The following is a 22,204-nucleotide window of genomic DNA, read 5'->3' on the forward strand; positions in this document are numbered from 1 at the left end:
CATGAATGTGAAAGAATAGCGTTTAAAAAGCACAAATGTTTGGGATGTGTTGGCCCGATGGCTTTTTAAACCCCCTCCGCTATTTACCTTTAACACCATATTCTAGACACAAACCCGCTTTCACATGCAGGCATCCAACTTAAAAAAAAAAAAAAAAAAAAAAGAGTAGTGGATATGGCGTTCAATTAGCTTAATGAACTCCGCAAAGTGATCTGTAAATGCTGCTGTGGGATAATCTGAACAAGAAAAAAACAGAAAGCAAGATGAAAAAAAATATTACTTAGTCCCCTTCACCCCCTCAAACACAAACACACACACACATTCCCTCCTCTCCTCTTGCACAAGCAGATGGAGTTCTTGGCAGCAGCAGCGCAATGTTTATTTGTGTGTTTTCACTGGTAATTGGAGGATTTTAACAGTCATCATCATCTGGCTTATAATCAGAGCCATAAAGTTGCTGTACTGTAGCACCAGGCACCTTTTTCTATCTTGCGCCACTTTAGACACGAAGAGACTGTGAAGTGTAGGCTTTGTCGTAAAAAAAAAAAAAAAAAAACAGCATGGCATTTCTACTTCCCTCCTATAAGACCCTTTCCTCCAAAATAATACAATAATGACATCGATTTGACAAGTATTTTCACAGCATCGAGAAATAAAGCATCAGGGGGCTCCAGCGTGTGTAATAAGCGTGTCTTACGGCAACGTTGGCAATAAATGGAGATAATTTGGCTGAAATTGGTGTGACAGACTGGTAAATTGTTGCAGCAGTGTAGGGAGTACGCTGCGAGCATCGCTACTTTGAAGGTGAGACGAGCGTCATGCCTTTGAAAACTCGCTCACCTGTTTTATTGCGCCTGCTTTCACTGTTGACAGGCTCTTTGATAGCTTTTATTGTCACACATCTGTCCTAAATTGAAGGCCCCTCCTAAGCCTGCTCTTATGGTAAGTGGGGGGAATCGTATAAGACAAAAAAATAAATAAATAAATCACAAAGAAACAATATACATCATGTAAGGGGTCGCTGGCAAAGTGCACAGGCCGGGCTGGGTTTCATTCTCTTCTGCGAATACGTTCTCTTCTCAAGCAACATGCAAGTCACCTTGCTGTTGAAATCTGGACAAAAACATTGCTGATATTAAGGTCCACTGGTCCAACACGTCCTCATCTTCATGCTGACGTACTCACTAGCTCCATTCCCACCTCTGCAAGCAGAGGTGTTATCGAATTTTGCAAAGGATACCCATTACTTTGTGTTTCTACATTGTTCCATGTCTATTTCTGGTTATCTTGTTGTGGATTGTGGTTATGCAAACTGGGTATAATATTAATCTGCCAAGGAAGCCCATGACACGTGTGCATTGTTTCAGTGTGCCCTTTGTTTTAAGCAAACCACATTAGCATTTTGAGAATGTGATACAATTGAATTCATTGCAATGCACAAGAATCTTAGTCAAAATGAATCATTTTCAGTTCATTTCTCCCCACAAATGATAGTTTATGCTGTTTTTATCATTCTCATTATTCCTTATTTGCCTTTTACTTTCGTGTCTGAATTTATCAGTATTGCATTCCTGGAGGTTAGCAGGCTGTGAGTATTTTCATTTTTCATGATGGATGATGTAACCTGTCAAATACTCTTTTCCAGGCCACATGTGGAAAATGGTAAAAGTAGTAAATTCAGTCTACAACCATGTAGTTTGTCCAAGTGGTTGCCGTATAATATCCACACTGGATTTAGTTCTGTACGCAGTTTGAGTAACCACACCGATAAATGATGCTTTGTCCGTGACGTTTGCGGAATATTTTTCTGGAGGACGAAGTTACTAGGGGTATTTCCATATGTACAAAGAGCTCATGTGGGCCCAGCAATACTTTTGTTGCCAGAAAATAGTCCCCTTCCAACAGAATATACTGCGTAACTTTTTTTTCAAAAGTCATTCTGGAATCTTGGAGGGTTGATGTCAGATTTGAAAGTGAATCCACTTTTTTTTTTTTTTAGTTCCATTTTCTTCTTTAGTCAGAATAATGGACTATTTGTATTTGGCTCTTGTGTGTTTTTTGTTTTTCAGGTTTTCTGGAAGTCAACACTGTGGCCACGTGCACTGTGCCTACCAGTACAGGGAGCACTACCACTGCATGGACCCTGAGTGTAACTACCAGGTGAGCGTGAGTAATTTCTCACTTTTTGACTCAACGCTCAGTTACATATTTAATGTTGGCTCAACATGTATAAAATGCTGTTTTCCCACTTGATAGCACTGAGGTTGAGACATTAAAAGTTTGAGGAATTAAGTGGGTCTACATAAAAAAGTAGTTGGTTAGTCATGAAATGGAAAAAAGGAGACAAGGCTAGACAAACAGTGTGATGTGTCATCTTTTCATTATTCATAACATCCTACCAAATTTTAACTAATAATAAGTTTGTTACCCTGTGGTTTTCCAAACAAAGCATTGTTCAGTTTGCATGTGTCCTCTGGCAACTTCTGTTCCTTGCTTAAAATGTTTTTTTTTTTTATTATCTATTTATTTACCAATATGTATCATTTAAAAATGTGCCACAGGCGAAAGGTTCTCTCGAATCCAATTCCTTCCAATTAACCTTCTCCTTGTCATGTATGCTGCAGAAAGGAGAAAAAAATAATAATGTAAAACAAATTATATAGTTACTATTTACTATATTTACTTATTGAATTTGTCCAAAATGTCCTTGCACCTCCACTCTGTGTCATTTTGTGAATGAAGCCAGCAAAGTGTTTTGTTTTGTTAGGAAGAAATTACCTCTCAATAAATATTGGTTAAGAGGAGGAAAACATAAAAGCCCCAATCTCTCAGGTTCTTGCTTCACAGTCTGACGAGCCGCACGCTGAGAAAAATAAGAAGGAAAATCATTTCATGTCATCATTTAGAGTTGTTAGTTCGGGTTATCACAGCAATTTCCACACTGGGGCCCCCGTTCCTCTGCTTCTTCTGTGCAAATATTCTCTGCAAGGCACCGTGGGTGTCAATTCCCTGAAAAGGAAAAAAAAACAGGGAGGCAGTGATGAGCAGTGCTTTTGTAAGTGATAACTCATGAAATGTTACATGACACACACTCCTGGAATAATCTCCCACTGCCAGCCTCTCGCCCATTGGCTGAGTCTTAACAGTCTCCTTTCATGGACTTGTACATGAGGGACAGTGTGTGCATCTTGCCACACTAGTGGGAATCCTAAAATAAATTGTAGCAAGTGGCTCCCAACCTTCATCACCACTCGACTGAAAATGAGATCTTTTCCCCAGTCAGCTCGCTGCGTGGCCTATTTTGGACGCCTTGATGGATCGAATGTACAGTGACTGCATTACCACTCACCTTGCGGTCCACATCAGACGGACGCTCAAAGTATTTTCATCGAATTCTGAAAAAAATTCAAAGGAAGTCTTTGCTCTTTGAGCCCAAACAAAAACCAAAACAAAACAAAATAGATGGTGGGAAACAGGCCAAGAGCGATGAAGAGGCGCTTTTTTTTTTAGATTTTGTGCACGAGTGGAACACACAACACAAAGCAATTAGCCTACTTTGTAGAGCAATTACTTGCTATTCAAAACGCTTCTTTCTGATGTTTTTCCCCTCAACTGGAGATGAATATGGATTGAAGACAGAAGTGTCTCATTGATTCGCACGTCTCCCGTTACAGTTTCTGTTACATCAGCTTAAGGCCAATTACAGCAGATTTTGTTGCTGCGGCCCTCTGAGGAGTCGCTTTTCTGCTTTCTAACTGCTGCGTGTGGGAGGGATCATTTATTTAGTCATTTTAGATGTGAGGTCTCTTAGCGCGTGCACTCATAAACGGCAGCAAAAGCAAGTGTTCATGAATTGAAATTGCACTTTCAGCAATTGAACATGAAACCTTAGCCGTGCAAATTGAAAGGAAAAAGATCCTTTTTGGCGGGATGGCTTTATCATTTATGTTCCTTTTTTTTTTTTAACTCCCTAGACTTACATGCAATAATGTTTAATTAAAAAAAAATACACACAAACACACACGAAAGTTGAATAATTGGTGAGTGGTTTAAAAAAAAAATCTTCTTGATAGGAATGCATAAGTAGCACAACATGCAATTATCACTTAAATAACACCTACACTTGAAAAACAAGATGTTTACAAAGCTTTATAAAAATAAAATTAAAAAAAAGACGCCTATGCTTTTTGTTCTCACTGTCTGAGATTGATTTGAATTACCAACATTATTTCTATTTGCCAAATACCAGAATAAAGACAAATGACAAAGACAAACATTTACATGCGATTAATTAGTATTTCGGTGCCATTGCCTTTAAACTGTATGATTTGGGTAAAATACCCTTCCACAACCTTTTCATAATAATCGGCAGGAATTATGACCCACTGTGCCTGAAAGAAGTGATGTCACTGAGCCAAGTTTGTAGGCCACCTTGCTGGCACATGGCCATAAATTTTCAACAGTATTGATGAACCATTTCAATAATAATACTCATGATGGGCAAGCATTTCAATTTTAGTTGTCTTGCCCAGGGACACAACAAAGACATGCTCGGGGATAGGAACCAGGAACAATCCAGTTTCAGGGTGTACTCTTACCCTCTCCGCCACACCGCCCACAATATGTCTCCTAAATGACTGTCTTTGTCCCCGTGTGTAAACTTTTTTGTTGTCGTTTTTTTTGGTGTAATAGCTTCTTTATAGCAGAGTGGCCTTTCAGTCATGTCGTTACACTACTCGTTTCACTGTGGATAATTATAGACCCTCAATAACTTGAGCCAGCATCTGCTGCGTCGTCTTTTGCATTTATTCTTGGTCTTACATGCACATTTTGGGCCAAAGCACGTTCATCTCTGGACATAGAACCCATCTCCTTTCTCAGCTGGATTCTGGTGGTGTTTAAACTTCTAATTGTTTGAACAGATGAATATGGTACTATCAGGTCACTGGAAATTGCACCCAAGGATGACCCAAATTTTTCCAAGTTCACAATTCTCTTCTTGATGTTTTGTCTTATTTCTTTTGACTTTCCCATGATGTGACACAAAGCAGGAGTATGTTTCAGGTGCGCCTAGTAGAACTGCATCACAAATGTGACTCCAATAACCTCAAATGCTGTCAATCAACTATAAACAGAAGCTTCCAAAGACACAACATCATCATCTGGGTTTTTTCAAAATTATTTAAATGCATAGTAATCTCACATTAGTGAAATAAGGGGAAATTGCCTACACATTTTTGGTGTAATCACAGTCGACCTAAAACAGGAATACTTTTACATGATTTCATGTCAGACAATGAGGAGGAAAAAAGCATGTGTTTTATAGTGTATGTAAACATCTGTTTTCAACTGTAAATAATAAATCCTTTGCAGATGTCCATGGGGCCTGAAGGCCATTAAAAACAAAATTAAGTTAAAAACATGATAGTTACAAGAATTTTGGTGTAAGAGTGAATGTTTTGAGTAACAGGAAGCAAAATCAACAGACACTGTGTGTGGAACTTTAACATCTTACAGCTTCTGTCCCAGTGCATACGTATAGAAAGGCTGCACTTGGAGAAGAGCGGAAAAAAACAACTTTTTTTTAAGGCACCCCACCCCCTTCTATTCCGCATCAAACCTCCCCAGTCCTCGTCCCTCATATGCCAACTGGCCGCTGCATGTTGCAGCTGCTGTTTTTACCAGGATAAAGTTATTTGTGGTTGATTCCGTGCCTAGTTTAAATAACTTGTTGCTTTACATTCTTCCCCATGACACAACCACCCTTCCCATTGCAGAGGTTTACCAGTAAGCAGGATGTGATTCGCCACTACAACATGCACAAGAAGAGGGATAACTCCCTGCAGCACGGATTTATGCGCTTCAGCCCTCTGGATGACTGCAGCGTCTACTACCACGGCTGCCATCTCAATGGCAAAAGTACACATTACCACTGCATGCAGGTACATAGCAACAACAAGTAGAATCTTGCCAACTGGAGACGCATGCTTGCACATTCTTGCAGTCTTGTTTGGTCTGACGTAGTACAAATGTCAACTTTTATTTGTTGACTGGGTATCTTTATACTTTGCATGAAACACACAAAAAACGTTAGAAATGTTTTTTTTCCCTGTTTTTTTTTTTTTTTTTTTTCATTTTTAAGAATTGTAGCGGGAACAATTCAGCTCATAATAATTCATAATTTCAGAAAGTGAATTAATTAGATTACCTACAGGCATCGATCATAAAGATAGATGCATAAATATATTTCTATGCGTAATTGTCTTTATTTTTTGGAAACGTCCTTGCTAAAGACTGATTTCAGAAGAGGCACTCATCAGGATTTTGTAGGATTTTGGACAAAACGCTTTAACTCCTTTAAAAATAATAATATTCGTGAAACTGAGCAATTCAGTATGCACACTATAGCCATAAATAGACGTTCCACAGCATTATCTGTTCTTTGCAGTGATCCACATAATCAGAATCATCTTTACTTTTCCAAGTATTTTCAAGTCATTAATTGGAGACTCTAACTAGCTCTTTGGTGTGATTGTGAGTGTAAGTGGTTGTTTGTCTTTATCTGCTCTGTGATTGGCTGGCAACCAGTTCAGGGTGTACCCCGCCTCCTGGCCGATGACCGCTGGGATTGGCTCCAGCACTCCCGCGACCCTCGTGAGGATAAGCAGCTCAGATGAATAGATGTATGGATAACAAAAGTATTGTAATGTTCCATTTCGAACGTAATCTAGTTGTGTAACTTTTTGAACGATTTCCTCTTCCGTTTGTTGAGCACATGTGCCGCAATAGAAGTTTTAAGACTCCAACTCCATAGAGTAAACGACAGTTAAAATAGAACAACAAGTTATATGTCATCTCGATGAAGGTAATGAGTCACTAACTTTCGCTACAAAAGCTACAGGACACCCCCACACTCTTTTCCATCCACACTCAGGCATGTTCAAGCAAAAAAAAAAATCGTAGATTGAAATTGATGCACACGCGCAAGGCAGCTGCTCCCACCACTTCACCCCTCACTCCTTAATTGGCATGGATGAAATTCAGTTACGTGTTTATGTAAATCTACACATTCTTCATGTTTTAGTACCAGGAAGAAGGTTCGAAATTATACACAAGTCTGGATTTGTTTATTTTTTTTGCCACATCTGCTTAATTTCATTGTGTCATTTTGCTTTTAGTTGTCCTTACCAGTGGAGGATGTGCTTAAGATGGATTTTTTTTTTTAACAATGTCATTGTTATTAAGACATTTCAGCTCTTGTATTAACAGTGCTGACAGGCTGCAGATATAGGCATAGCAGGCTGGATTTAAGGGTCAAATTCAGTGTGGCATTGTTTTTGTTATCTACATTTGAATCGATGCCCATTTTGTGGGGCGACAAATGCCAGTAGTGATGTACTGTATGTTTGCTGCTTTTAATTCATACATAACCATTGGCCAACTACCACCACCTTCCCCCGTTAGCCTGAACACTTCAACTTTAGACCTAAAAGTGTGTTACAGTAAATTTGTGGTGGCCTCAGCCTCCAAATGTGAGAGGAAAGTACTGTAGTTTCAGGTGCCTTCACTTCTTGAAAGCAGCATCACTTTCAATAGCAAACCACAAATTAAATGTTGCACATGAGAACTATTTCTCAGGCATTTTCTTAACCACAAAAAAACGTCTTCTTTGAATCTTCTCACAAAAGGAAATCCTGCGGGCCGCTCTTTGTCTCTGCTTGGCAGGTGGGCTGTAGCAAGGTGTACACCAGTACCTCAGATGTCATGACCCATGAAAATTTCCACAAAAAGAACGCCCAGCTGATCAACGATGGTTTCCAGAGGTTCCGTGCAACTGAGGACTGCGGCACAGTCGGGTGCCAATTTTATGGCCAGAAAACGACGCACTTCCACTGCAGGTGAGGTTTGGCACATCCAATCCATTTGTATTGTGTATGTTTTGCTCTTTTTATTCCCATTTCTTCACACTATAACATTTTCATCTCGCATAAACAGGGAGTTTTTTTTGTATGTTTGTTCAGAACTACCAAACCAATATTGACAAAACTTTGCAAAGGGGTGTGGCCTTGAACTGAGGAAGAAACAGTTTTTGTCATCTTCTTCTGCTTCACTTTTCCTGCTTTTTTTTTTGGTAGTCGTGCACAACGTCTCATCTTTGTGGACTGGAGTTGAACATTATTGACTGCAACCGGAAACAAGTTTTCACATTGACAGTAGGATAAGGTCCCGTTTGTTTGAACAACTCAACAAGGTCACAAAGGCCTCAAGTCCCTGTAAAGTGAAAATATATTTTCTAAATTCAGCACCCCCCAGATTGTTGTTAAAAAGCTGAGTAAATTTGAACTCTTAAATAAATGGATTATATTAAAGTAGATAAAACGAGACTTCAAAACCATGAAAAATCTCATATTCTGTAGGCATGTCCACTGAATACTCTGAAAATGCATTTGGTCAACTGTTAACTGTCAATCAAATACCACTACTATGACCTGGAGGGATGGATGCGATTTCATCGATCATCTTTCATGTGCCTGCACATATTTAAATGTTTATCAATAAGACTACATCCACCTAAAGCCTACCGTGGCTGGAATGTATCCTACCAGGTTGTAGCAGGGCTTTTCCACGCCGCGAACATGAGCAACACCAGACAGACAGGCAGGCCCACACGCTGGCGAGGTTAAACTTTATTAAAATCCCCACCTCCTCTCCTCACTCTTCCATGTTTCTCTGTGATGTGTACATGGTCATGACTGACAACCAAGGTGCTACACCAGCCTGAAACCCTGGTCCATTTAGACATTGTCAAGTCAAAGGGGCAACTCAGTCACCAAGTCTGTCACTGGGCCCTTATTTTACGATAATTCAAATATCCGGAAAACTGCCTTGGTGAAAGTCTGTTTAATGCTATAGCTCCACAATTTAGCCCAACATACTTCTCAGTCTTTCTACGTTTCCAGCAATCATCTTTAAACGTACAACGTATTTCAAAACAAGTCTCTGAATTTACTTCATCGGGTCTTTCAACAGTCTGCCTTATATATACCAGTGAACTGTTTCTTAGTGTTACACACAAGATGCAAGGTGAGTAAATCCCTGGCAATTGGCAAGCAAACAGACCTTCTGAGCCCCACTTTGCAGTTTGCCCACAGCAAACAGTCTTGGAACGTCTCCCTCTCTTCAAGCGGCGGCGACATGTCAGCTCCCCTAACCACCCTTCCACACTCAAATGTCTGAACGAAGCGAACGGAGGTACCGTGGCATCTGTGTAGCAGAACATCTCATCATCTCTTTTATATTTCTTCTTTCCTCAGGCGTCCCGGCTGTACGTTCACTTTCAAGAACAAGTGTGATATCGAGAAGCACAAGAGCTACCACATCAAGGATGACGCCTATGCCAAAGATGGCTTCAAGAAGTTCTACAAGTATGAGGAGTGCAAGTATGAGGGCTGCGTGTACAGCAAAGCTACCAACCACTTCCACTGCATCCGCTCGGGCTGCGGGTTCACCTTCACTTCCACCAGCCAGATGACCTCCCACAAGCGCAAGCACGAGCGCCGGCACATTCGCTCCTCTGGCGTCATGGGTCTCTCTTCCACTTTCCTGGCCCCAAAAGATGAACCGGAGGAATCCAGCAACGATGACCTGATGGATTTCTCGGCCATCAGTAGCAAGAACTCGAGTCTGAGTGCCTCGCCCACCACCCAACAGTCCAGCACTGTATCCCACCTCATGGCCACACCCACGACTGCTGTCTCCTCCTCCTCGTCAGTGGGCCTCACCCTCAAGCCTACGACCTCGCTGCCCAGTGTGGGCCAGCGTATGGCCAGCCTCCTGTCCCAGGCCCTGCCGAGCAACATGCCGGTGGCTCTCTCTCTGTCCAACAGCACCATGGCTGCTTCCAGCCCCTTCTACCCACTCCTACCCAGGTTGCCTCTCCAGCCTCCTCCACATGCTGCCGGCCTGTTATCAGCAGTCTCATCCGGGGCCCATTCCATGCCTACCGACTCGCTGACCCAAGGCTGTTCTACACCGGGGGCGGATGGAGCCATGGCTTCTACCCCGTCCTCCTTCTCCGGCTCCTCGATCATGGAGAAGATCTCAGCTAGCAAAGGTCTGATATCACCCATGATGGCCAGGCTGGCTGCTGCTGCTCTGAAGCCTTCCAACGGACCAGATGCAGGTGAGTCCCTTCCACAGTGGTCCTCTGTGCAGTCACTAATTTTGGAGATTATTTTCTCTATAAGACACTAATGTACCCCTTATTGGACTATACTGAAAGTGCCTGGACAAAAGTACCAAAGTCCATTGGACACTGTATGGGGTCACGTTTTCCCCCCACCATGAGAGCGACACTTATTCTTAAAGGGACATACCAGAAGGATGTTCCAATGCTCTGGGCTTGTCGTTGTGTTGATGATGGTTCGTGAGATACACATCAAGCATTTGGAGATAAATGCGTTGACAGAGCAGAGTAGAGCCTGTAAAAGTCTTTTATGATTCTCAGCAAAGGGGGGGAAGCGAACTCCTGGGGGCTGTGTGCAAGGTGGTTCCTCATCATCAGCCCTCTTATCTGTGTCTGTCTGCGCTCGTTCCAAGCAAATGGAGGTGGAATCAAATTAACCAGTGGGAAAAAAAAACAAGAACATAAAATCATGTTATTTTTTTGGAAGCCACGAGAAGTGAATTCTGGGGGAAAAAAAAACAACAGAACTCAGTCAAGCAGAAATGACAGCTGAGATTTTCCTCCTTCCATGATTACCAAATCTCAGACACACTTGCACGCATCAGCAAAGACACGCTTTTTGAAATTCCCACAAAAACATGTCAATATCTATTTAGCACAAACAGAATCCGCGTGCATTTTGAGAGGTAATTGCTGTGTTTGTGTTTATCATATTGTGCTCAACCAAGCTGGTAAAAATGAAAATAAAATCGAAGCGAAAGCGTTTAATTGATAAAGAACCGTACAGCAGCGCTGTGTTAAGTGCTGTCACAGTGGGACATCCTGTGCTGAGCCAGAGCAGGTGGGGTGCAGATAGAGGTTGGGGGCTCCAAGGGAGAGCGTGTCCGGATGTTGAGACTGGGAAGGATTACAATTCCTGGTGGTGCTCCCTGGGAGACCATCGGAGCGACTGCTCCGGGGGCCTGAGCCGAGCCCGGGCTGTCAGGCTGAGCTCCACCTCTGTGCTTCCAGCAGGTAGTCATAATTGCTGGGAAGGGGCCCCTGCTGAGGGCGGGGCCGCCACAGATGGTGCCTTCACCATCCTTTTATGGCCCAGTGAGAGGTTGCAGCTCACATCCACCATGCTTGACATATAGTGTAAGGTTTAGTACAGTGGGGGGGGGGGTTACCTGTGGTTTTTGCTTCTCATATTTGTTTCATCAATCTGTGTTTTTATGGCTAAAATGCAGGAGGAAGTGGTTTTAGCCTCTGTCAATAAAAAAAGGTTCTCATGGCTATTTTCACTGAGGTTTTCATGTTGTCTGTACAAGCTAAAAAGTAGTCTTATTTCCCTTTTACTTTCCCTGTTTTTAATTAATGTTCCTCACTAATTTACCTCTGCATGTTTTGCCCAGAAATTTTCTCAAATGAAAGCTTTACTAATGAGACACACACTACAAATAATCTTTCGCAAGCTCTGTATCTTATCCAGAGCAATTACATGGCAGTAAATTATTGCCGGATAATTTCAGAAACAAAGCTGCTTTGAGTCAAACTCATTTATACTCCCTCTTTATGAAAAAAAAAAAGAAAACAATGATGTGAACCAGAACAAGAGACGTTTGCACTTTCATCCACCCTAAACAGTCAATTTATCCTCTGAGATTCTGAAAGAATTCTTTAATCTTCCTGGTGATCATGTGTTGATCACATAGCGAATGGCTTCTCTCTCAAGTCGCCTCTCATTCGGTTTGATTTAATTGTCAGTGACAAGGCTGGCTAGTTAATTTTGTGCACACACTGATCAAGTTGGGGGTTGGGAAGGCTGGACTTTTCAAGCCATCATGACCTCAACGTAGGGATAAAATTATTTTTCTTGAGTGCCGCCCACCCCCTCAACAATCCCCTCAAACCACAGCCATTGTCAAGATGAACTGACATTGACACTTGCCCATCTCCGAGCTTTTAGTTGACAAGGCCCAAGACTGGCCTTTCTACTTCTATTCTGCCTGATATGTCTTTGGGTCATCTTGTAGCACCAAGTGGAGGGTGGGGGCGGGTGGATCATGTTCACGACAACCCCCCCCCCGCCCCCACCCCACCCCCACCCCGCACTTCACATACGTTTGTCTTGTTTTCTCTGCAGCAGTAAAAAAAAAAAAAAAAAAAAAAAAAAAAAGGAGACTGGCCAGGATGAGGCCAAGGGCACACACTTGGCTGCCCATGACCTTGCCTGTCAAAATCCCTCAGCACAAGCCCCAATTCATTCACCAGAATTCCAAAACCCTGCTGGTGGTCTGCTGTTTTGGTGTCTAAGAGGCTCCACCACAGGGGCAGCCCCATGGCTTCCATGTTCCCATTTTTGCAAGAAAAAAAAACAGCACTTATTGTCTCCGAAAGCCTCGGCCTCCCTGCATCGCCCCGGGACAAATTAATATTTGAATCCCTTGGGGATTGGGGGGGTTCACCTTCCTGTCAACATTTCTGTCTTACATTGTCCCCCTGGTCTTTATTTATTAACTCCACCATGGAGGTTATATTTTTGTGATTGCTTTATTTGTTAGTGTTCACATTTCCTCATATCCACCACTGGTTGGAAGCTTCTAAATATTAAAAGATCCGCCTTTGTTTGTACAAATAATTTTGATTATTTTGCGAACCAACATTATGTATTGTATAATATAGTATTTTTCATCATTTTTATCCACCACATAAAACAGAACTTGTTTACAATATTAGTGCCTCGGTAGGCGCTTCTGTTTTGGTTAGCACCAGTGTCGAAATGTGTCAGCCATTAACCCTTTTGTGAAAGTGTGTGAAGAAGCGGGTTCGCTGAAGGTAAAAAAGGAAGTGTGTATTTGGAGAGAAATACATTTCTTGTGGCCTACGGCGGAAGACATTATTTTAGGAAATGGTATTTACTTAAATATTTTCCATGGAACTTTGGGAAGGACTGAGAAGACGTAATAAAGTTTTGGCGCTGCTCTCAAAAAAAACATGCAGATTCAGAACGTTTTGTACTTTGAATTTTTAAATGCCCTCTTTTATTCTCATACAGCATGCAATGTTGGTTGAATGTGTTCAATTGGGTGTTGTTCCTAATGATAATTTGGGTGGCCATGGTAGAATTCGGTTCTCTACTGAATGCCATTTAAAATTTCTTCTGCATTGCCCTCCCGTGCAGAATCTTCCAAATAACCTATTTGGATGGCAACACGATCAAGAGGTTGCTTTGTTTGAACCGATTGGATTGGCTGTCATCTCAAATCTGACCGCCATCACCCCTACCACCTCTCCCAGTTTCTCGTGGATATGCACAGCTACTGACGAATGGGGGGGGGGGGGGTCCAATCTGAGACTGCCACTTTCCCTCAGCATTAGCGTCTCATTTAATGACCAGTTAAGAGGCAGCCCAGCAAATGAGTTGTGACAAGTGCTGCAGAAAAAGGAGTCTTTTTCCCTCATATCGGCCGGCTCTCAATCACCATTTAAACGGTTTGACGGCATGACATAATTTCACAATGATTATCACTCTGAATTGGCTTTTCGGTCCAGGACAGAAGTCAGATTGGATCTCGTCATAGTATAATCGTGCTGACCAACAATAACGTTGTTGTTTCTCCTCTCTTCCGCGTGATCGTCAGGGACTGGGCAACCGGTCTCAGTCGGCCAGTTTAATTTGGCTCAAGTGAAACAGGAACCAGTGGAAGCCACGTCAGGGGCCTCACAGGACTCCACGCAGGAACACAGTTTGGACCTGAGCAAGAAAGACAACAGGTACACCTACGGTCTGAAATATATTTGTGAAATGTGACCCACGCATGTAACAACTCTGACTGATCGAACATGACTGAGTTATCGACAAGATTGTTTATCAGAAGCACTCCATTTATTCAAATCCTTTCGTGTTTTAATTTTCACCTTAAAATGTTGTTTGTGTACTTCATCTCCAACCAATAGTCTGTCTTGTTTTTTTTTGTTTTTTTTTTTCTAACAGGACAGTGTTTTCATCTTCATTACACTGGCATACCTTGCATGATAAACAGTAATATTTACTGTTCTCATGCAAATATTTACTAAACATTGTTCATTTTCCTTGTTCCAGTAATGAATCAAATGGACATGCTGTACCGGGGAATGCATCTCTTTTATCCTCGCTTATGAATAAGGTAAGATCCATCCATCAAAGCCCTTTCATCCCAAGACAAATTAGCGGCACACAGTGGGGCCTGTTTGTTTTTTTTAATGTTTCAGTGCTAATAAGATGAGTTTGTATCATTTAAATTTTCCAGCCATTTTTCACACGGTGTAATTTCCATCGCACAAATTAATATAATGAAGTGGTACCTGGCTTCTACGCCAGATATATAGTGATGTTTGTTTTCTGATGAGCTGTTTTGAACTCGGGTGTCCATTTTTTTTCATCCCCTTTGTTTTTTTTTCTCCTCGCCCTGTCTGGCTTTGCATTTATCCACTGAGTTTATAAATGATATGATTAAAAATGCTGCAGTAGAAAAGAAGAGGGAGGTGCTACTCTCATTTTTCAGCAAGTCCAAATGTTAGGTTATGGAAATTTAAATATGCGTGTGCACGCGCGTGCATGCGTGTGTGTGCTTGTGTTGTGAAGATTAAAATGGACAGTGTCTTCCTTCACACTGACAGGTCAGCCCATCATTTCATCTATTTATTTATCTATTTATTGTTTACACACTGGCAACTGTAACCAGACCTTGTTTCCCATCCAATGTTCCCTGTTTCATCATTGCTAGTATAGAGATGGATTTGTCTTCCCTTTCTGTTGAAGCCTGAGAGCTTAAAAAGCTTGTCAGGTTGGCTTTTGGGGGTTTATTCAAGCCCCACATTACATTAAAGGGTTAACAGTGAGTCCCAGAGGACGCTTGGCAAACGTTCCTGGCCTGCTCTCAAGCAAAAAGCTGAATGTTTGTAAATCCATTTGCGCTTTTCTCCCCTCGCCAAATCATTTGTGAAAGCGCGTGCGAGTGTGTGAACTCTGCCACCGCACTGAACATATTGAATAGCCCAGCATGCGCTTGTTAGTTTTACACTGCGTGTCTTATTGTAGATGTCACAGGTGAACCCTGCGCTCTTCAACGCCATGCACCTGAAAACGGAGCTGGAGGCCGGCCATGCCGGCGAAACCCCGGAGGCAGCCCAGTACCTGAGCCAAGTTCTGAAGAGGCCCCTGGCAGAGAAACCCAGCGAGATCTGGAGGACGTACCTCCGCAGGTAAGGAAACAAAGAGTTGGCGTCAACTGCACGGTGATGGGTGCCCTGCCACTGGTGCACTTTTTAGTCTCTGTCCATACCATCCTTAGTGACTGTTTTGTTTTTTCAATTTTATTTTAACCTGCAGCTATTGAATAAATTGTTTGGTTTTGTGAAAAGTTGACAAAATAAATAAAAAGGAGTGAAATGAAAAGTGGAACTTCCATCCATCCATTTTCTGAGCTGCTTATCCTCACGCGGTTCGCGGGATTGCTGGAGCCATTCCCAGCTGTTGTTGGGCAGGAGGCCGGGTACACCCTGAACTGGTTGCCAGCCAATTTCAGGGCACATCGAGACAACCAGCTGCACTCATAATCACACCTAGGGGCAATTTAGTCCAATTGTTTAATTAATGTTGCATTTTTTTGGGATGTGCCCAGAAAAAAACCCACACAGGCACGGGAGAACATGCAAAAAACACACAGGCTGGGCGCGGAAAGTGAACCTGTTAAGATTATTAGCATTTTTGTCAAGCTAAAGATGTCCATGTTTTAGTTTAAAATTCTGCATTTTGATGGGTGGGGGGCGTAAAATACATTAAAATTTTTTTGGAAGTATTTTTCCCAACATTCTTTTATTCATTTATATGCATTCAAAATTCCTGAAGTATTTTGCTGTTTTATTCTGTCTGTCTGAATGTGCTGCTTATCGTCAGTGCACGAGCAAGTAATTTGCCACCCTTGTACATATTGCAGGAAACCCCCTAAAAATCTCTCAGAATCTAGTCTGACGGGAATCTTCATTTGATTTGACATGTGTAATACTAGCTGCAGTTTAATGAGCGGTGACGTCAGTTGTCTTATTTGTTGTAAATCATTTCCTCTCTGTCTACGTCAAAGGTTTGACACAGATGACTTTTGTGAGTCTCACTGTGACTTCCTCCAAAAAGTGCACTTTCACTGTCTGGTTGAGGATTGTGGTGCTCTCTTCAGTACTGTGGACGGAGCCATAAAACATGCAAAGTAGGTGCTGCATCTGTTATGGTTTAGAAATAGTTCTCTTTGATCAACCTAAAAAAACGAGGACCTGTGTCTTTAGCTTCCATCTCCGAGCCACTCTGAAAGTAAAGTCAGAGCCCCCGTTCAGCGAGGGCAAAGTGTCCGGCGATGGTGGTCCTCTGCGGCCCGCTGCCCCCGTCTCCATGGCCAACAACCCCTCCATGGAAATGGCGCACCTCCCCTCCTCTGGTGGCTACAGCTCCCCTCCTCCCTCCCTGCTGGCCTGGAAGCAGCTCACCGGCAGCATCCCGCAGATGCCGGCCTCCATGCCCAACCTGCCGGCCAACTCCCCGCTGGCCACCACCTCGTTGGAGAATGCGAAGCCTCAAGTCAAACCTGGATTTCTGCAGTTCCAGGAAAAGTATGGCAAACATTTGTTGGCGTTAGAGTTAAGTAGGAAAACTGAAATGCTGAACTCGGATTGCTGGACTATTATCCAGAGACGTGCAAACCAGCAACAGTTTTGAGTTTGCTTTAACACACACATACACATACTTACACAACGCGCTGGTGCTCTTAAAACTACAGTGGCTTCCAGCTACAGATTATTACAAACATGGCAGCGATGCTGTGCTAAAAGTGCTATGATCCCTTCAGAAAAAAAGTCAGTAATTTAAAGTGATCAGGCAGTATGTGCTCCGACATGTTATTTTGTCCGCCACAGTGATCAATAATCATGGCTTCCAATACAGAGCATTTCCTGATTTTTTTTTTTTTTTTTGTACAAAATCCCCAAAAGTGTGATTACCTCGATGCGTCTTAAACTCAATGTTTTTCATTTCATTCCTCCAGTGATCCCTGTTTAGCAACAGACTGCAAGTACTCAAACAAGTTTCACTTCCACTGCTTGTTCGGCAATTGCAAGTACGTGTGCAAGACCTCTGGCAAGGCCGAGTCCCACTGTTTGGACCACATCAACCCCAACAACAACCTGGTCAACGTCCGTGACCAGTTTTCCTACTACTCCCTTCAGTGTCTGTGCCCCAACCAGGTGAGTGTACTGTGATAATACCTGCTGTCAGCCCCTGTCCCAGTGTTTTCTAAGCATGAAGTATGCTGCCCATTACAGCACTATTTGAGATGATTGGACTCAAGGCTTTCACAAGCACGGCTCGTCGTCTTCCATCTCAGCTGAAAAAGACAGTCAAGTCACCCCAGTAATGCCTGTTTATATGTCAATAATGTCATTTTGACTGCCGCATTCTCCTTTCAGAAAAGGCCAATTTAGCAGATATTACCCAATAAATCATTGTCACTGGCACAGTAAACAAGGCTGTCTGGAATAGGGCAAAAATCAGAAGAATGCTTCGCAAATGAAAACTAAATGGCACCCCCTGCCTGCTCTCATGAGCCCATATTTGGAAAACCATTTAAATGAATTCATTAATGTGTCGAAAATCACCCCTTTCACAAAAGCAACTCTCCCCAACCCCGCCCTTGCCCCACCGCCTTTCTGTCCTCCCTCCTCCCTTACCCTCCATCTCCTGAACTGAGCAGATCTTATTTGGCTCAGCCCTCTGGGATGTGCGGCTCACCAACAGATGGTGGTGTACTGACATGTTGGGGGGGGGGGGGGTGATGCCTTCTTTTTCTCAGATCGTGGCCATGTTCCAAGAGGTAGCAATTCATCTAAAAATTGAAATCAGAAAAGTTGTAGTTGTGCCGTTGTCCATCTGTAATGCCAAAAATGTCAAGACCGTGAAGACTACCACAGGCTTAAATACATCTGCGGATGTTGTAGCGATCTACAGGTATCATGCAAATAAGCCCCCAAACTCGGCTTGGGACTGTGATGGTCATTGCTGGTTTATACATTAGAACATATCAGATCAGTCAATAGGCACTGTGGCCAGGGTCATATGGACAGTAGGTAATCAAATGATTAAAATAGATAAATACAGCACATCTGATGTTGACTCGTAAAATCATTCACATCCATACAGCACTGTGAGTTCCGGATGCGGGGCCACTACCACTGTCTGCGGCCCGGCTGCTACTTTGTCACCAACATCACCACCAAGCTGCCGTGGCACATCAAGAAGCACGAGAAGGCCGAGCGCCGCGCCGCCAATGGCTTCAAATATTTCACCAAGAGGGAGGAGTGCGGGCGGCTGGGTAAGAAATATTCTCATCTTCTTGTGGAGTGATTCCCATTAGTGTTGTGAGAGATCGTCAGGTGTGCCACGGTCATTAAGATGACTACTTTTAATTGGTCAGATATTTTTGGTTTTTTTTTACCCCACATTTTTTATCTTGGTTCATCTTTCTATCTATGAACGCACCACGAAAGGGCTGAATCTACACTTAGCCGTTTGTATCCATCGTTGTTCAAGCATAGAGAGTGCATCTAACTTTCTGTGAGAGTTTTTTTTGATCGTCTTCTGTAAGATTAGTATGTAAATATGAGCCTTGGGATGTGAAAACTGCTTGTGCTGTTGATGATTTTCCATCAATAAAAATAGCCTACATTTGTATTTTTTAGTACCAAAAGCCACTGGTTAGCACTTGTTGATGAAGCTGATTTGTCGCTGCCACTTTGTTGTACAGTTTGGGGATACACAATTAGAAATGACTAAAATAAAGAAGGTCTTGGACAATCTTATGGAAGGTACCTTTAAGAAATACTTGAGAAAAGGTACCGGAATTATAGCAGAAAATAACTTTGCTATAAGGTAACGTCAAATAACCTAGTTGAATATTCTGTGAGTGTAAAGTCATTTTTTGTGCTGTACTGTAAAGCAGTAATGTAAAAAAAAAGCAATGTCTTGTTATTAGATTTTCTTAAGTATTGGAAGAAGGATTTTGAAAAAATCAGTGGTTAGTGTTGATTTTTTTTCATATTTAATATTTCAATGGACAGTAATTTTCTTCAGTGGTTAAAGATCTTGCATGTTACCATGGTCATGTGATGCTGGCCTCAAGCCGAAGGGAGCGACAGACAGACACACACATACACACACGCACACACACCCACACACAATACCAGTGTGCACATAAAAAGACTTCCTGATTACCTGCGGTTTATTTTTTTTTTCATGACCTCTCCCGAACTGTACTTCCACCGCATCAGTACAGCCAGGACTGTTTTCCGCTTTGTGTTCTACAGTTCAGGTGTTCCATCACTGAACATTGTGTTCCGCTTTTGTTTCGTAGTACAAAAAAAAGTAACATATAAGGCTTACGGAAATTTATCAGAATAAAAGTATAAATTTCATTTTTGCAATGTAATGAAGGAAAGTTGCTAGGCGTATGAATAATTAGAGAAAGTACAGTTATGTGAAAATTCGACCTAAATACAGTAACAGGATTTGTACAAGGCTGGTCTTTGGTCAGGACGCTGCGCAGTCTCCCCTTTGCTGCAGCCGTCCGTTTTCTTTCTGCCCTCAGTCTCGTCTCAAAAAGAATATGCCTCCCTAGTAAAACGAGAACCCCCCCAAAAAGTAAATGCTGAAATCTCTCATTCTCCTCCATTGTTGTCTTGTTCCCACTGATGTGTTTGATGGGGCGTAGTTTTCAATTTCCCTCTGTAATAATTGTTCTTGTTCACTAACTTTGACCATCGAGATTTTGTTGCCATGCCTGGAGATGCAGACGCGTTCTTGATATATACTTAAAAGAGAAAATGCAGTGTTGCAATGAGCGTGGGAAGGGATGGGGGTTGGGGTGTTCATCTATTTATTTATTTATTTATTTATTTGTATAACTTGCAATGACACCTCAGGTCCCCAAGGTAGCCTTCCTATAGCAGCAATAACATCAGTGGGTATCCAGCTTTGTTTTCCTCTTCCTTTTTGCCCCTGTCAGAAATGAGCAATTAGGTTTGTGTTAGTTAATTAACCGGCTTGTCTGGTTTAGCCTGTTTGCGCTGGGAAGCTGCGCCTCACAGCCGCCGCTGCCGCTACCGCTGCACACAAATGAATTAAACGTGATCCGGGTTTTTTGTTGTTGTTGTTTTTTTTCCAGGCAGTTACACAAGCCTTTCACAACGCTTAGACAAAGAAAACAAAAACAGTCCCGAAACAGCTGTTTTTTGTCCCCAGCCGGATCTGCCAAGTGTATTGTTTGAGCGGAGGCGTGGGGTGGCGGGGGTGGGTGTGGGGCAACAGAGAGGATTAACATGGCTAACACTCCAGTCATAAAGAATTGATGGCTTGCCAGTATCCATGGCAGCGACATTAAAGTGAACACCGCAGATGATGTTACCTGGTTTGTGTGTGACAAAAGGCACGCCGTGTCACAAGCGTTAGTGTTATTTGCTTAACTTGGCCTGGTTTAAAGGTTTAAAGCATGGCCTGTGTGTGTATGTGTGAGAGAGAGAGCTATTTGATGACACACACGCACGTATGGTGCGCTTAAACCAGGGTGTCATGGTTACTGACATGCTAGCACCTGCCCAGCGTGTTACTCAGTTATTTTTGCCTGCCCTTATATAAGAGTGTTTGATTAAGCGGCACAAAAACGGAACATTCATTTCAATTGACATCATAAAACAATTGCAGTTCAAAAAAAAAAAAAAACAAGAGGAAAGGGAACGAAAGAGCAAATGAAATTGAGACACTTTGGAAAAAGAATTTAATAGGCTAATAATTGTGTATTTACTTTGGCTTGCAGGGGTGCATGTGCATTTATTGGCCCACAGAAAATGAGAATTTATGTATGTAAATTCCTAATTGAATAAAGCATGTCAGTGTAATAAAAGAGCTCCACAGGTTTTGTGCACAGAAGTCCTGACTTGCTCAGCGTGACACCCCCAATGATCAAATATTCCTCCTACGTGTACTTTCTCTTTTGCCAAAGATACATCATGAAATTAAAAAACAAAAAATATTACACTTGGTGTGATCTAATCATAATAACTCCGCTCACAGTGACAATTTTCAGTGTTTGGGGGAAAGCAGCTTGCCGCTGGAACCACAGTACGAGTTTACAAGTTTTTGTATGTTTTGCCAGGTTGTAAATATAACCAAGTCAACAGCCATTTTCACTGCATCCGCGAGGGCTGCCAGTTCTCCTTCCTGCTCAAGCACCAGATGACCTCACATGCACGCAAACACATGAGGCGGATGCTGGGGAAGAACTTCGATCGCGTCCCATCGCAGGTACAAGTGCAACGTGTGGCACGGGATGCGCGCCGTTGTCAAAATGGTATTTACACAATTGACGTGCGACCAGGTGCCAGGTGTCTTCCATGCACTTTCAAAAGCAGTGTTTTGTTATCTCATATGCCAAATGCACTTATTATGAGTCCCATTTTGAAAACTGGAGTAAATATGAAACAGCAACATGAATGACACACCCTACAAAACTTACCAATAAATATATGAGACCAAAAACTTACAAAATCTACTGATTAAAATTGATTTAAAAAGCAAGCATAAATATAATATACAAAACATACACTTGATACACTGAAACATAAGAGACCAAGTATAAAAATGTACAAGAAGAATTTAAAAAAAGTACATAAATAATAATAATGTATTACCAAAGTGACACCTCTGTGACCTGTGTTTGAGATGGTTTCTTGGTTTGGGAAGTTTAGAATTCAACATTTCTCCTGCCATCATCACATGACAAATGTTGTTTGGAGGCAAATATTCTCATTGTGTTTTGTTGTTAACCTCCATGGACTCCCAGTGGATTTTCTGGTTTTCCCCCTTTGTTTTTCCCTCAGAGGTCCTCATATAAAAACACAAGAATGAAGTTAAAAAAAATGCCTTGCATTTCATTACGGGCCAAAAGGCAACCCCTGCAT

General features: G+C 42.2%; 1 protein-coding gene across 14 annotated transcripts in view; it reads left to right on the forward strand.

The window, feature by feature from the left end:
- Positions 1-22,204, forward strand: part of casz1 (castor zinc finger 1) — a 232,224-nt gene that overhangs the window by 205,092 nt on the left and 4,928 nt on the right. For 11 of the 14 annotated variants that reach the window (XM_061834104.1, XM_061834095.1, XM_061834060.1 and 8 more), the window contains 12 exons: positions 2,070-2,166; positions 5,778-5,942; positions 7,726-7,898; positions 9,315-10,183; positions 13,810-13,942; positions 14,271-14,334; positions 15,249-15,412; positions 16,291-16,413; positions 16,490-16,810; positions 17,242-17,440; positions 18,393-18,564; positions 21,400-21,548. In XM_061834104.1, coding sequence (XP_061690088.1) covers positions 2,070-2,166; positions 5,778-5,942; positions 7,726-7,898; positions 9,315-10,183; positions 13,810-13,942; positions 14,271-14,334; positions 15,249-15,412; positions 16,291-16,413; positions 16,490-16,810; positions 17,242-17,440; positions 18,393-18,564; positions 21,400-21,548 — 2,629 coding nt within the window. The remainder of the gene's footprint in view (positions 1-2,069; positions 2,167-5,777; positions 5,943-7,725; positions 7,899-9,314; positions 10,184-13,809; positions 13,943-14,270; positions 14,335-15,248; positions 15,413-16,290; positions 16,414-16,489; positions 16,811-17,241; positions 17,441-18,392; positions 18,565-21,399; positions 21,549-22,204) is intronic. The other 3 variants (XM_061834115.1, XM_061834163.1, XM_061834152.1) reach the window with 1 other exon arrangement.

The sequence above is a fragment of the Syngnathoides biaculeatus genome, chromosome 2, assembly GCF_019802595.1.
Source record: "Syngnathoides biaculeatus isolate LvHL_M chromosome 2, ASM1980259v1, whole genome shotgun sequence".
Classification (NCBI taxonomy): domain Eukaryota; kingdom Metazoa; phylum Chordata; class Actinopteri; order Syngnathiformes; family Syngnathidae; genus Syngnathoides; species Syngnathoides biaculeatus.